Source organism: Paroedura picta, chromosome 7 (assembly GCF_049243985.1).
Source record: "Paroedura picta isolate Pp20150507F chromosome 7, Ppicta_v3.0, whole genome shotgun sequence".
In the NCBI taxonomy this organism is placed as follows: domain Eukaryota; kingdom Metazoa; phylum Chordata; class Lepidosauria; order Squamata; family Gekkonidae; genus Paroedura; species Paroedura picta.
Window position 1 is genome coordinate 46,275,954 of NC_135375.1, and position 16,720 is coordinate 46,292,673.

At 42.8% G+C, this 16,720-nt stretch overlaps 1 protein-coding gene across 10 annotated transcripts in view; it reads left to right on the forward strand.

Annotated features, from left to right (window-relative positions):
* PAM (peptidylglycine alpha-amidating monooxygenase) overlaps window positions 1-16,720 on the forward strand; it is a 161,751-nt gene that overhangs the window by 129,932 nt on the left and 15,099 nt on the right. For all 10 annotated transcript variants that reach the window (XM_077347714.1, XM_077347718.1, XM_077347717.1 and 7 more), the window contains 5 exons: window positions 2,613-2,729; window positions 5,137-5,209; window positions 5,614-5,824; window positions 9,372-9,572; window positions 11,847-11,965. In XM_077347714.1, coding sequence (XP_077203829.1) covers window positions 2,613-2,729; window positions 5,137-5,209; window positions 5,614-5,824; window positions 9,372-9,572; window positions 11,847-11,965 — 721 coding nt within the window. The remainder of the gene's footprint in view (window positions 1-2,612; window positions 2,730-5,136; window positions 5,210-5,613; window positions 5,825-9,371; window positions 9,573-11,846; window positions 11,966-16,720) is intronic.

Below are 16,720 nucleotides of genomic sequence, written 5' to 3' on the forward strand. Positions count from 1 at the left end.
GCCCGGCGCAGGGCCACGGAAAGCATCCTGCCCCGTCGCAGTGGCACGGCAGCAGCTGCCGCCATGCATAAAGGGTCACCGTGGAGATTCCTGTATTGTGGTGGCAGCTGCTGCCAAAGTAACATTTTTTAAAGAAAAGTCTGCACAACCATTTAGAAGCCCTGCTGAGTGAAAGCCCCATTGAGCCCCACCCTATTTCTAAAAGCTCTTGGGCACCAAAAATGTTATTGGTGGATGCCATGGCATCCATGGGCACAACTTTAGGGCTCCCTGCCATGTCATGCTTTAATACAGATCAGTGAAAAAGCAGGGATTACAGAAAGCTTGTGTGGAACCCAAGGGAAAAACAATGTAATATTATTGGTAAAAAAAGGGGGGGGGTTAAAGAGATAAAACCCTGGATGGGCATGGAGGCTGACAGAGATACAGTATGACCGAATGCCCACAGTAGGCTGTTTTCTCCATAATAAAGTAAGAGGTTCAGAGTTGAAGGGAAAATAAGGAATACAGAAAGCTAGTATAGAATTTAACAAAAGATTTAAGACCATTATTTGGTAAGTAGTTTTCAAGAAGGGAGTAAATTGATAATTGGAGGAGTAGAAGCCAAGGTCTTTGGGTCATAGGTTGCTAGGCCTAGATCCTGAGGAAGACTGCACTACTAATAGGAATATGTAGAAGGGGAATGTACTATTTCTTCCCCACAACTTGCAAAAGTGATCTGGCTTGCTGATCATCCCTAATAAGCACAGGATGGCCAAAAGGAAGAGTGACAGAGCTTAGATTCATATAGCTATTAGAAGTATCTTTTTCTGTACATTTAAATTGCCCTTTTTAATACAATTCAGTCTGTGCTAGTCCCCATCAACCTGCACCATATGCAAAGAGTAGTTAGTTTTTAATCAAGGTCTTGAAAGAGTGCAGGGCAGGCATGTTTCTTATGTTGTTGAATTACCGCTAGAACATTAGAACATGGAGTGCAGGAAGATTTCTAAACAGTGGTACATTTAGTTATGCTTTGCAAAATACATAATCATGTGTCTTTGGGAATGCCATCATAAACTTCCCCCTTCCCTCATTCTAGAACAGTCATTCCTTAAGTTTGTAAGAACAATGTTACCCTGATAGGCTGCCATTGTATGAAACCACAAAATACTTTTGGATAAGTTTTTAAAAAATAACATGTCCTGCAAATAACTGTTTCCTTAAAATAACATTGATTCTGAGCATGTAATTTTTTTTCTGTGGCAGATAAAGTTGACCTTCTGCATTCTTAACACAGGAAATAGAATTTATCTTAATTTCTATTATAGGTCTATTGAAATTCACATGATTTCATAAGTATTAGAGCTTCTTTATATATGTATGGGTAGCATGATGGCAACAGAAAATTGTTGCAGGGTAGTTTTGCTAATAAATTTCGTCATGGTTCAACCTGGTTATGTAGACACTGTCTATGTTATTGATCCTTGTAAACAATGGTCAAGTCTTTATTATTACGGTACTAGACCAGTAGTCAAATTACAAGGTACATAAAAACATCTGGCATTAACAAGATAAAAGAATCATTGATAACTTAAATATTATAAAAAAAGATAAAAACATTCCAGCTATAAGAATCATTCTGGTTTTAAAACTCACAAGCATTATCTCAAGCAATTGAGACTATCTCTACCTAAGTTGCTCCGAATCCAACCAGCTCTTCCTTGTTTTGATTGCTCTCCAAGCAAATCTGGCCACAACATAAGTTATTTATGTGCTTTTGTCTGACAACATGTCTGTGATTGCCTCTGAGTTGGGCTTATTCTGTAGGGAAGATATAAGTTCTCCCCTGAATTGATTGTAAACAATGGTATTAGTATGAGGAGCCTCACTGCAATCAGAATGGTCCCTATAGAAGTGTTGTTTTCCCTTTTGCCTCGTGTGGAAGTATGTTTTCTATGCATCCATGAATCAGAAATGCTCTGTAGCTTCTCATATAGTTGAATCTACACGTGCTTACATATAGCAATGGGAGGTTTTGTGCACAATTATATACTTTGAATAGTTATATTGGAAGGAGTAGAATAAATTTAGCAGAGGGTGATCCCTGTGCTTGAGAAACACCAACCTCATTTAATATTTAAACCCAATTTAAATATGATTCCGGTAGAGAAGGAGAATTTAACCATGGGATATTGCACACACCCAGCCTTTTGCTTAAACGGAGCCACTGCACGTGGAAAGCACACTGCCATGCTAATGCTGTATGCATAGACAATATTTGCCTGGACTGCAAGTATCTGGCTTGATAGCACTGCACACAAAGTGGCTGAGGGTCCATTTAAACAAGATACTGAATGTGCAAAGTGTCACAAGGAAGTTATTTTGCCTGCCTGCTTAGTAGTTTAAACGTCCCTTAAATGTCATGGTTGGGGTGTATCTAAAGCTATCCTGGCACAGCATATACGTGGTCATAATCATTCTAAAATGTTTATCAGTGTGCTACTTTTTGCCTCTTGTTTTCATAGCACGAGTCTTTATTAGATACTGAAATGTCTATCTCAGATTTTAGATATGCATTTTTCTTTTATTTAGCAATTTGACAATAGAAGTTTTTTTTCTCTTTTATTTAGATCTTTTGACAATAGATACATTTATCAACAAAAGGGACGTGGCCCCATTGAAGAAAGCACTATTCTTGTACTAGACCCTAGTAATTCAGCTGTACTTCATTCCACAGGAAGAAATCTGTAAGTTTTTATTGTTTCACTTTTCAAAATACATATCAGACTCAGAGTTGGCATATTACATTGTTTATTTAATTAAACACAACATATTTGCTGTCATTGTTGGTACTGGGCATTTGTTGATTCTAACATCAGATCCAAATGAACACAGCTTCTTCCTTAAGGCAGGAAGACAGATTCTCTATGGGAAGTTGGTTAGACAACATCCTGGGTAGACAGCTGCTACTTAAGGGGTTAAGTCTGGTTGGACAGTGATATCTACTTAAGGGATTTTCTATAATAATTCAAATCTTGTCTCAGCTGCATTGTAGCCATTGTAATATTTCTGCTTGTGGAAACATAGCTTAACAAGTGGGTTTGTTTTCCTAAGGGATGAGGTAATTAATTCTCTCCCAGTATAACACTTAAGTCTATTTGCATACTTCATCAGGTAGAGGGAAAATGAACCCCAAAACTCAAGCCATGGACTAACTATCAGCATTCCTGAATGAAGCTTTGGTTCTGGATCTGACCCAGTCAGGCGTCTAGCCTGGTCATGGGGTGGAAAAAACACTGGTCATCCTGATGGATGACCTCCGCTGCCAGCTGGACTGAGGCAGGTCAGCGCTGCTCATATTACTCAACCTCACTGCAGGGTTTGACACAGTCAACCACGAGCTGCTAGCCCACTACCTCACCACTGCCAAGATATGCAGGGCAGCCTTTCTATGACTGATCTCCTTTCTCCAGGATTGCAGACAGAGGGTAGAAGCTGGAGAGAATCCAGTCATTGCCAACTCCCATGAGGGATGCCACAGGAAGCCGTTCGCTCCCCAGTTCTGTTCAACATCTTTATGTGCCACAGCTGGTACAGAGGTTTGGACTGGAGTGTCATCAGTATGCTGATGATGCCCAGTTCTTCTTCCTGATGAATGGCCACCCTGATTCTTCCCTAGACTCATTAGTCAGATGTCTGGAAGCAGTGATGGGCTGGCTCAAGCCGAACCACCTGAAACTCAATCCTTCAAAGAGGTAGGTCCTGTGGTTTGGTAGGAAGGGTCCCAGTGGGGAAGCATGATTGCCCTGCCTGGCAACTATCAGTGGAACACTCAGTCAGGAACCTGGGCATGACCTTTGATACCTCCCTCTCCATGGAGGAAAAAGTCACAAGAGTAGCACGGCTGGCATACTTCCACCTGCGGCATTCTAATCTACTAACATCCTAACTGGCCCCAGAACACCCAGCTACAGTGATCCATGCAACAGTCACTTCTAGAATTTCTGCAACTCGCTCTGTGATGGTCTACCCTTATCCCTGATCTGGAAAATCCAGCTGGTACAGAACACAGCAGCCAGGGTTCTCACAGGAATGCCCTGGAGGGCTCATGTTCATTCCACACTCCAATAGCTGCACTGGCTACCAGTTGAATTCTGGATCAGGCTTAAGGTCTTGGTAATCACCTGCAAGCCTGTACGCTATCTGGGTCCTGCATACTTGAGGCCTCTCTGCTTATGCCCATGAAAGAGCACTATGCTCCTTGAGAATGAACAAGCTGGTGATCCCTGGTCCCTGGGAGGCTCACCTGACCTTGACCAAAGCCAAGGCTTTCTCTGTCCTGGACACCACTTCATGAAATGAGCTCTTAGATGAGATCAGGGCCCTGTTGGAACTAAAACAGTTCTGGGCCTGCAAAATGGAGCTCTTCTACCAAGGCTTTGGTTGAGGACAACAAAGCAACATTAACAGCTAGCCCCCTTGCTACCACCAGTTGCACTCAGCAAATACAACACAGGGCGACTCCTGACCAGCCACCCACCCATTGGTCACGGTTACACTCACAGCTGAGTTCACAGTTTATCATGTTATAACATTATTGTGTTCATACTGTTGTTGTATTCATACTGCTAAGTTCTTATTGCTGATATTTCCATGTATTGTACCAGCATCATATAGATCTGTGAGCTGTGAAGCTCTTACTGTAAATCACCGTGAGTCACAAGGGAGGGTGGAATAGAAATGTAACAAAATCAATAAATACAATAAAAAAATCACTTGGGGTGTTACTTACTTAAGCAGTGAGTGTGATAGGAAGAACTGTACTACTTATCAATTAATATATATTGCAGACTGTAACCAGCAGTGGCCCAATACAGGCATAACATGATATTCTACACAGCTAGAATGCCCCATGAATATATTTTCTGAGGGAAATGTTGGATCCCATATTGAAAGCAATGATAGTAACCAGGTTCAGGAGAATCAGTAAGAGGGGAAGAAAGTGTGTTAGATTCCAGTAAGTTTGGAGAAACAAACATTTCTTGTGAAATAAAAACAATAATATAAATGTCACTGTGATGTGTGAAGAAAACAAATTATTCTGCTATGTTGTTTTTTTCTTCTTAATGTAGTTTTCATGTGTTTTGTTTACAGGTTTTATTTACCACATGGTTTGAGTATAGATAAAAATGGTAACTACTGGGTGACAGACGTGGCCCTTCATCAGGTATGTACAATTAGCTTCCACAAACAATGTATGAACTGCAGCTCTGAATATAAGCAGCTTCTGTATCTTATTAACAACTTGACAAGTTCATTTTTCCCCCTTGAGTCTAGGAGGATATTTGCCAAATATTCAACTGCTTCATTTAGCATAACAGCCACAGAGTGACACTCTGTGCAGAAGCTCTACTAAATTAACTTTGTTATAGGCTGGATGATGGATATCTTTATTGAGCTCATAAATATGTGTGTGTGTGTGTATATATATAGAGACAGACAGAGACAGAGACAGACAGACAGACAGGCAGAGATGTTGAAAGATCGTTTTCTAGAGGGCAGGCATGTGATGTTTTTTGTTTTGTTTTGGCCTTTAATATGCTATTAACTCTTTATTCTTCACACTGGTAGGTGTTCAAACTGGCCTCCCACAGCATAGAATCTCCTTTGTTGACTTTGGGAAGGGCTTTCCAACCTGGGAGTGACAGAAATCACTTCTGCCAACCGACAGATGCAGCTGTGGATCCAGCTACTGGCAATGTATATGTGTCTGACGGATACTGTAACAGTCGTATTATTCAGTTCTCACCAAATGGAATATTTATCACACAGTGGGGAGAAGGTACCGATTAAAATGTTATTGATTCTGTTAGTGAAACTTTTTTTCTCTGAAAAGCTTGTAGTGCATATACAAGGAGCAGTCTAGAGCACCCAAGACTTGATGAAATTGGTTAGACTTTTCATGGGAGGTGAAAAACCACTTTGTAGAGCAAAGAGCGGACCTGGCGTGCGTGACAGAAACCTGGACCAGGGACGGGGAAACGGTTGCCCTCAAAGATCTAGCCCCTGCTGGGTTTTCTGTCCTCCACCAGTCCCGGACAGCGGGGCGGGGAGGAGGGGTGGCAATCCTAACCCGAGAGGCTTTCTCCTTTAGAACCCTTCCTGCGCCGTCAATACCAGGCATTGAATGTGTTGGCCTCGGATGGGGATCAACCGAGAGCGTGGCCATCTGGCTAGTGTACCGCGCGCCCAATGCACCACCAGATGCCCTGCCTGCCCTGCTAGAGGCGGTGGCGGCCTGGACGCTACAGTTCTCCAGTCTACTAGTCCTGGGGGACTTTAACGTCCATGCTGAGCTACTGTCCTCTAGAACTGGACAGGACCTAGTGTCATCCATGGCAACACTAGGGCTCTCGCAATTTGTTGTTGGCCCCACCCATCAAGCAGGTCACACCCTGGATCTTATTTTCGGCGCAGGTTTGGATGTGGATCTGGTCACAACAACAGCCGTGCCATGGTCAGACCACTATGCTCTAAAGGCTCGGCTAAGGCTCCCACCACCTCCTCAGTTGGGCGTCGAGCAAATTTTAGCTCGCCCACGGAGACTTATGGATCCAATAGGATTCCGGAATGCTCTGCGGGAACCAATGCCTCCTGGCACTTCTCTCAATGGCCTGGTCAGTGACTGGCATAACAGACTGCTGACTGCCATTGATGAGATAGCTCCCCGACGCCCTCTCCGGCCCCGTCTCAAGCGAGCTCCCTGGTACACCGAGGAGCTTCGCGACAAGAAACGGGAACTGAGACGGCTAGAGCGAGTTTGGAGGAAGACTCGTGACGAAGCCTCGAGAACATCTTATAGAATGCAGATGAAAGCCTATGAGATGGCGGTGAAGTCAGTAAAACGCAATTTTTACTCGGCTACTATCGCATCTGCAGACTCACGCCCAGCTCAATTGTTTAAGGTAGTTCGATCCCTCACTGCCCTGATTGAAGGGCAACAAAACAGTAGCCAATTGGACATCAGCTGCGAGGCATTTGCGAGTCATTTTGCGGACAAAATCTCGACACTCCGCCACGACCTCCCTCCAACCTTAGATACAAAAAGTGAACTAGAGGCCCCTTGGCCATCTTTGGAGAAAACTATGAGTAACTTCAGACGACTCACGCTGACCGAAGTGGACAGGATTCTAGCGACAACAAGACCAACTACATGCCCACTAGATCCTTGCCCATCCTGGCTCTTGAAAACAGCTGGCATAAAGATAATGGGCCCCCTCCAGGAGATAATAAACCTATCTCTAACAACAGGAGAATTCCCGGAGGGTTTGAAAGAGGCTGTGGTACGTCCACTGTTGAAAAAAACATCTCTAAACCCACAAGAGCCTAACAACTACAGGCCCGTGTCTCACTTAGCGTTTCTGGGCAAGATGATAGAAAGGGCAGTCGCAAACCAACTGACAGAATACCTGGAAGAAGCTTCGGTCCTAGACCCATCCCAGTCTGGCTTCCGGCCTGGCCATGGGGTAGAGACAGCGCTAATCGCCCTGACGGACGACCTCCGTCGCCAGTTGGATCGAGGCGGGTCGGCACTGCTGATATTATTAGATCTCTCAGCAGCGTTCGACACAGTCGATCACGAGCTTCTAGCTCGCCGCCTCATCGATGCTGGAATACAAGGGACAGCCCTTCAATGGCTGATCTCCTTCCTCCAGGATCGTGGACAGAGGGTTGCAATAGGAGAGAAAACATCAGGCCGCCGGCAACTTACTTGTGGAGTCCCACAAGGAGCGGTCCTCTCTCCTATCCTATTCAACATCTTCATGCGCCCTCTCGCACAGCTGGTACGGATGTTTGGGCTGGGTTGCCATCAATATGCAGATGACACCCAGCTCTTCCTCCTGATGGATGGCCGCCCTGACTCTCCCCCAGAAGCATTAGCCAGCTGCCTGGAAGCAGTGACGAGATGGCTCAAGCAGAGTCGTCTGAAGCTCAATCCTTCAAAGACGGAGGTCCTGTGGCTAGGTAGGAAGGGCCCATGCGAGGAAGCGCGCCTGCCTACCCTGGATGGCGTGCAGCTCTCTACGGCTCACTCTGCCAGGAACCTAGGCGTGATTCTGGACGCCTCCCTGACAATGGAGGCCCAGATCACAAAGGTAGCGCGGCTGGCATTCTATCATCTCCGCCAAGCCAAACTACTAGCGCCCTACCTGGCCCCGGAACACCTAGCCACAGTGATCCATGCGACGGTCACCTCTAGACTGGACTTTTGTAACTCGCTCTACGCAGGCCTGCCCTTAGCCCTGACCCGGAAACTACAACTAGTTCAAAATGCAGCAGCCAGGATCCTCACGGCAACACCGTGGAGGTCCCATATCCGGCCTATTCTCCATCAGCTGCAATGGTTACCAGTTGAATTCCGGATCAGACTAAAGGTTCTGGTAATTACCTTCAAGGCCATACGCGGTCAGGGCCCAGTGTACCTGAGGGACCGCCTCCCCGCCTATGCCCCCAAAAGAGCTCTGCGCTCTACTGCCTCCAATCAGCTAAGGATCCCTGGCCCTAAAGAAGTCCGTCTGGTCTCGACCAGGGCCAGAGCATTCTCTGTTCTGGCCCCCACCTGGTGGAACGAGCTCCCAGAGGAGATCAGGGCCCTGACGGAGCTTAAACAGTTCCGCAGGGCCTGCAAAAAGGAGCTCCTCCACCAGGCATTTGGCCGAGACCAGATGTAATCTACAGCGACCAAGGGCCCCTGCTCCCCCCCCACCCCCCTCAGAATTCAATCAATAAGCCACCCCCCTCAGAATCCCATCAACAAGCCCTGGACCTGTTTGTGTTATGATTGTTTATTGTTATACTGTGTTGTGTTTGGTTGCAATTGTTGGTTATTGGTGTACATGTTCTACAGACTGTTTTATGTATGGTTCTCTGTTATAATGTAAACCGCCCTGAGCCTCCGGGGAGGGCGGTATAAAAGTATGATAAATAAATAAAATAAATAAATAAATAAAAAACTGTCTGTGTAATACCACTTTGCACTGCAAGTGGAGGTCACATAGTTAAATTGCTTCTCCGTATCCCCTTCCCCAGAACTCTTCCACAGATTGTCCCTGAGAAGTTCATTTTCTTTGTGGAGAGTGTTTGTGCAGGATTTTTAAGGCAAGCATCCAGAGTTGCTTCTTATCAGATATGGTTTGATAAATTTCAGCTATTGACACTTGGGGATTCTAACAGCATGCTCACAGATACTTGAGCATATTTGCTGTGATTGGACAGAAAGCAATTTCAGTGTTTCCTTTGTATGGTTTCAGCATAAAATATCAGTGTTTCTGGCCACAGATGGTGGTTTAAATTTGTGTTGGACCTGAAGTGGATATTTTCTGTTTCAGAAACCTCTTTAGCACAAGCAAAACCTGGCCAATTCAGCATCCCTCATAGCTTAACCATGGTGCCTGATTTTGGTCAGCTGTGTGTGGCGGACAGAGAAAATGGTCGGATTCAGTGTTTTAAAACAGAAACTGGGGAATTTGTGAGAGAGATCAAACATCCATTGTTTGGAAAAGAACTATTTGCAGTTTCTTATGCTCCAGGTAATATATATATATATATATATAAATCTAGCTCTTCCATATTCTTTGAGATTTCTGCTACTTGTTAAATGATTGTATAATAAAAATTATTTTGAGTTTAAACATGGGGAGTGGTAAGAGTAACTTTTTCAGGGGGCAGGGCTGAAGTTCCATTTTCTGTTGCAATTGGACTAGGATATGGGAGGCAAAGGTTTGAATCACTATTATGTATGGAAGCTTGTTGAATGACCTTGAGTCAGTCATTCTCTTTTAACCTAACCAACCACAAATTTAGAGATGAAAATTGTTTGGGAAGCCCGTTATCCCTGTCTCTGGTCTACGATTACCTCCAGCTTTTATGTATTTTCATTAGGGAAGGAATTGGAAGATTTCTGTGCTTATTAGCAGTAAACCACAACAATGCCTCATATAGCCTTCTTGCAAGCTTCCAGTATTGAGCAAGAAGAAGAAGAGTTGGTTCTTATATGCCGCTTTTCTCTACCCAAAGGAAGCTCACAGTGGTTTACAGTCACCTTCCCTTTCCTCTCCCCACAATAGACACCCTGTGAGGTGGGTGAGGCTGAGAGAGCCCTGATATTACTGCTCAGTCAGAACAGTTTTATCAGTGCCATGGCGAGCCCAAGGTTATGTGGGGGGCTGCATGTGGGGGGGGGGTGCAGAATCGAACCCAGCATGCTGGATTAAAATTCTGCACTCCTAACCACTACACCAAACTGGCAAGTGAAGCCTTTGTTAGTTGAACAATTTTTGTGTATTATTTTTTTATAATACACAAAAATTGTTCAACTAACAAAGGCTTCACTTGCCAGTTTGGTGTAGTGGTTAGGAGTGTGTATAATAGCAAACTTTTGAAGGTGTGAACAGTTTCCCCCTACCGAGATAAAGAAAACCCTACTACAGGATTTGCCAACAGGAGTTTTGTGAAACCCTGGGGAGGGTTTCCCAATTTGGTAAGAGAAATGAGACAGCCCCGGAAGGGTTTCCCAATTTGGTAAGAGAAATGAGAGATATAAAAATCAACACTTTTTCCTCTTCTTCAATATTTTTTTTACTGCTACAGAATCTTTGCATTAACCAAAGTTTCGTTTAGAATTTGCTTGAAGGATCTTTCCAGAAGCTGTCGATAGGAGTGCAGGCAGACACACTAAAAAATGGATGAGGGTGGGGTGGGGACTCCCATTTGTACAACACCTCCATGTTAAGCTATGATTGGGCCTCTTCAGGAAATTTTTGCCTTTCCTCACCCATCCATGTTTTCCATATTATGACTTGTTACTCTTTTATGGGAAATTGTTTTTGTTTTATCCCATGTTTCTCAAAGGAGTTGGTGTTAATATGTTTGGTGTTGTCTTCCTCCATTTTATACTCATGATAACTCTCAGAGGTAGGATAGGCTGAGCATCTAGTAAGTTTGAAATTGGGTATCTCCCAATTTCTCCCAATCCCAATGATAGAGCATCTAGTAAGTTTGAAATTGGGTATCTCCAGGCCTAATCCAAAATCAAACACCACTGATCTTATACCGTCTATGGGTTTTGGCTGTTATGTTTGATCTGTTAATACTTCCTAACTATTGTGATCTCCAAAACTAGGAGGGAATTTCATCCATGATTATCACTCATTAACAAAGAGATCCCTGGGTTTAATAGTGGAGAAGAAACAGTTCAGGACATTAGCTAAAAGACTTTTTTTTCTATCGGCAGTTAGTTAAAACTATTTATGTTTCTGATACATCTGATGATGAATAGCAGTTTTGGAGTTGGAAAGGTAGGGTCTGTTTCTTTCAGTATTTATAGAAGGCCATGTTATTGCTGCTTGTGGGAGGTGAAAGCTACTTGTGGTTTTCCATATTGTACTCCTGTCTCCATGGTAACTGTTCCAAACCAAGCACGGTGATAATGCTAAATATTCTTCTGCAGCAATTGACTTAAAAGAAGATATATGGTGTGTTAACTTCAGGTATCTCCTGTATTTCCTTTCCATAGCATTTTCTCTTTTAATTGATTCAATGTTGGGAGCACTGCCAACAGCTTCCTAGCAGCCATGACTGAAATATGTATAACTGTTGGTTGCAGTGAAAGAAGCCTGAGTTTTCCCCTATGGAATTACAGTGACCGTTTCAGAAGCTGAATGGCACACCCCTGGTTACCACCACTTGTGCCTCCTTAAGACAGCTTTCCTCTGTTCTTGATTGTCGTGCTGAGACTTGATTGGAAAAGGGAAGGATATACTCAGCCACATACAGATCACTGAAGAATGTGTATGTGTTTGCAGGTGGTCTGCTGTTTGCAGTTAATGGGAAGCCTCTCCCTGGAGACACGGAGCCAGTACAAGCATTTATGATGAACTTCTCAACTGGTGAAGTCATGGGCACTTTCATTCCACTTAGAAAGGTAACATGTTGTGAAGCATCACTTGATTTTATTAAAAATGCATGACCAGTCATTTATTTCCCTCCATTTCTATGTGTTGTGCACACTTCAGACTTTAGCAGGAAGATTTACAAATTAACTGGAAAGTGAACTCAAGTTGTACTTTGTTAAATCTTGACTGTAGTACTTGAGGGCACTGGCATCTGTAATTGATTTGCCAACCTGGTTGCTATACGAGATCAGGAGGGAGCTGGGTGACATTACAGCTGTCATAGTTCAAGTTACATATACCTCAACAAGAGAAACGTAGAAAAAATAGAGTAACGTATTATGATCTGCGACTCTCATAATTAAAGGGCAATCTCTGTATTCTTCACAGGTCTTCTGAACCGCTTCTGTTGGCTTTTCCTTTCGCTTAAGAGTCAGACTTCTTCAGCATGATGTAGAGCTTTCTTGGCTGCGACCGCAGTATTGGCTAGGGGTGAACAAGTTGAAGCAATCCTGATGAGGCAGAATGCTAGTCTGAAAGGTTAAGGTTTCCAAGGATATTGTGCTCTCTTCTTTCAGTAGGGTCCAGTTGATATGTTCTGATTCAGTTAACAGACTGGGAGTTATGGGACCAAGCACTATTACTGGAGAAGTGAGCCAATACAGCTCCCAAAGAATGAAATAGTGTTCTGTGATCTTCCCCTAGCCCAGCAGTTGGCCTGCTGCCTTGAATTGGCTCCTCTACCTATGTGGTTCCATTTCATGGCTACTTCATGGCTAGACTACTGTAATGCATTCTACATAGAGCTTTCCTTGAAATCAGTAGGTATAGAACACGGCAGTCCAAATGCCAACAGGTGCCAGGAAGAACAAGAATGCACAATCATGCAGTTGCTCCACTGCTACTGGTCAGTTACGAGGCATTGTAGGGGATTGCCTTGTACCTGTGTATTATTACATTCTGCTCTCTGTGTTGGCCTGGGATGCTTGCTGTTCACATTGTCATTTAATTTTGTATTTATAGTCCTGTTGGATTGTTCACTGAATGTTTTATGTTGGATGATTAGTTTTGTTTTTTGTTTTTCTGTACTCTGTAATCTGCTTGGAGTCTTAGTGAAACAGGTGGGCTAAGAATGTTTGTTAAATTAAATAAATAAACGTTCCCTAACAGCCTTCTTGATCAAATTCCGGAAAGCCTTCTCCGGTTGCCCTTAAGAAGACGGTGCTCTTTAGAAGGGCTTTTGGGGGAAGAGATAAAACTGAATCTGATTGTTGTGTGTATGATGCAGTGTTTAAGTTGTTTCTAGTTCTGCTGCATTTTAATGACTGCATTTTATCACAGATTGTGTGATGATTGTTATATAAGCTTATTGAAATGTTCTGCAACCTTGAACAAAGGAGAGGCAAGGTATAAATCTTTCAATAAATCAGTTTTCCCACAGTGCATATTTAACTTTGCTAGCCCTGAAGTGCAGAATAAGCTTGTGTACACATGAAAAATATAGGGATTTTGGAAAACCAACTATCATATTCTGCAGTGCCTGTGGCTGTAGAGACATTTAGTATTGCAGAAACAACATCCTGATGCGGCAATTTCACACTAGCTGTGTGACTGGCACAAGCATTCATAGCATATTGTTTTGCTACCTCCGAGGAAGAGAAAGATGATGCACAGGGAGCATATCTGAGACACGAAGCTTTTTGAAAGTAAGCTACCCTGTTTTGCAGCATCTGGACCAGAGGGGGTTATAGTCTTCCAAATATGAGGTATTGACATGTAGCAATTTAGTTTTAGACTCTCACAAACACACACCATATAGTTTTTCTAGCTCTGAAATTCAGAACAGTGTATGTTTTGAAAAACAGACATCATTTTGCTATCTTGGGACCAGAAGGGGAAAAAAATTGATGGGGAAAGGGGTTAAGGCTGGGATGTTAAGACTGTTACTGCCATCAAATGATTTTTGCAGAGTTTGTGATTCATATTCTGTGGCAACCCCAGAAGAATTCCAACAACAACCAGAGTCCTTCCATTACTTCCCCTGGAGACTGTAGGTGATCGCAGGCATAATAACTGAACAGAGTTCACGTCAGATTCTCAAGCTGCTGTAAAAGCTTGGCTTCCTCTTGGCTTTGCACCTGAAATAAGAGCCGTGAGCATCAGTTGATTTATCCCAGGCTCATCCATTCACCTTTTTCCTCTCAGTGTGCATCATGCAGGCTGTCTGCCTTAAAAAGCTTTATAAAAATATCCCTGCAATTAGTTATCCAGCTTACCGAAAACAGAACTACCCTAGGAAAGGTTACTTGGTAACATTCTGAGCGGGTGGGAAGCTGTTGGCATCACATCTTCTACTTTAATGAGAATGCTTTGAACAGTTCTTCCAGAGCCATCTCAGTGCTTTAAAAGATGTTGTGTCTCTTTCCTCTCAAATTTTCATGTATGTGTGTGTGACTTCTTCTCCCACTGCATACAGTGGTTTTTATAGCCCACTTTTCACTGCCCAAAGGAGTCTCAAAGCAGCTTCCCTTTCTTCTCCCCACAACAGACACCCTGTGAGGGAGGTGAGGCTGAGAGAGCCCTGATATTACTGCTTGGTCTGAACAGCTTTATCAGTGACGTGGCGAGCCCAAGGTCACCCAGCTGGCTGCATGTGGGGGAGGAGCAGGGAATCAAACCCAGCCTGCCAGATTAGAAGCTGCCGCTCTTAACCATGACACCATGCTGGCTCTCCAGTATAATTCTGTGCCCTTGAAGTTTTCAGGATAATTAGGAACAATTTTCATCCCATTCTATGCAAGGCTTCTTTGGAGCATCATGACATAATTTTAAAAGCAAACAGCTTGGTCCTTATCCCCATTCATAAATATTGATGTTGAAATTGTCAGCTGAAACCAGAGTAGACTATCAGTTGCCTTTCAACAACATCTAGAATGGCAGATGGGCTACAAGGATATATGAAGACTTGTACCAGTAAGGCTAGGCCATTCCTGGTGAACAATAATTTTGGATTAAGATTCATACTGTATTAGAAACAATGCTGAATGTAAAATTTCTTATGTATCCTGACTATATGTTGCTAAGTGTGATGCTGGATAATATCCCACCGCAAGTTCGAATATATATTTTTTTCATGCCACAGCTGTGACCAGGATTGCCATAGCAAAGGTCTGAAAACACAGAGATTCCAACAGTAACAGACTGGTTGAGTAAACTAGCAGGACTTTCTAATATGGCAAAATTAACAAGTCTGGTTAATGGCATATCTTCGGCAGAATTTCAAGAACAATGGCAGTATTATACAGCCTATAGGCAAAAGTAGTAAATATGGCTTTAAAGGTCTACTGAAGTTATTCTTTCTACGATGATTCTATGTTTCTTATATTCATTGTTTAATTTTCTTTCTTGTTTCTATCTGAAATAATAAAAATTCTTTTTAAAATGCCTTATACAGTAAAATGGTATCGAAAGAGCTAAATTTGGGAACTTCATCTTCATTGTTGAGTAGACAGGCCTTTTCATATTTTCTGACTGACCTCCATTGTTTCAGAAATGGAAAATTTCTTTCAAATGAATCTGACTGACAATGGATTTAAGCGGCAGAGTGACAGATGAAATGCTACATTAATAGGAATTGATGTCTGTTGAAGGGGAAGTAAACATGTGACTGGAGATGTGAAGGCTTTCCAGTAGGGAAAAAAAGGCTTTCTAGCAGAAATATCTACCTTTGGCGAGGAGGAAGAAAGCCATCTGTTCAGGATTTTCACACCTGACTGCTAGAATTGTAGAACAAGATGAGTGGAACATGGACAAAGACATTTAGAAACTTGAGGGTTTTTTAAAAAAATAATGGCTCTGTTTTTGATGTGTTTTGTGTTGTTCTGATCACTGTTGCTTGATTGTGGCTTGAGTATTTTAGTTGTATTTATATTTGTATTGTTTAGCTCAAGACAGCTTGTGAGTCTAGACTAGGCTAAAGAAATTGATTGCAAATAATATCTTGACGCCTCATGGTAGTAGAAGTGTATTTTCATCCCACCCACTGCTTAAAATTCTGCACAAGGGTCCCTTCAATGAACAAAGATAAAACCCTATTTTCCACTAAGCAAGCTAGCTTTAAATTGTGCCTCACACAGTTTCTGGCTCAGTTTGCTTAGCACACAGCAGCTTATTGCTTCATATGGAAAGTCCTTTTATTTAATTAGGCTGCAGCCACAAATAGGCAGAGTTCAAGCCAGGAAATAAATTTGATTTGTTTAGCCAAATAAATATGAAAGATTACAGTCATCTGCGGGGGGGGGGGGGAGTCACTACATTGCTATTTGTTTCCCCTGTGCTAGGCCTTTCTTCTGCTAGTCTGTCTGAATCTATTTCCAGGCAAGTTGTGTCGGCATGCTACCAGATTAAAATTAATTAGTATGTTTGATTGCTGTTTGCTTGGAAAAATAAACTGTCATATGCGCTGTGAAATATTTCCCTTTTCCCCTTGTTATGTATTTTTAAGTGTTGGTTATTGAGAATATGAAATTAATATAATTGCCTATTAAAATCTAACCTTAGTTACATATAGATATAGATATAGATATATAGACATCAATGCCAATTACATTTTCAGGGTAGGACATCCCAGGCCTTGGTTCTTCTTTTTTATCTTGGTGTAGTGGTTAGTAGTGCGGACTTCTGATCTAGCAAGCCAGGTTGGATTCCCAACACTTCCTCCACATGAAACCAGCTGGGCAACCTTGGGCTCGCCACAGCATTGATAAAGCTGTTCTGACTGAGCAGTA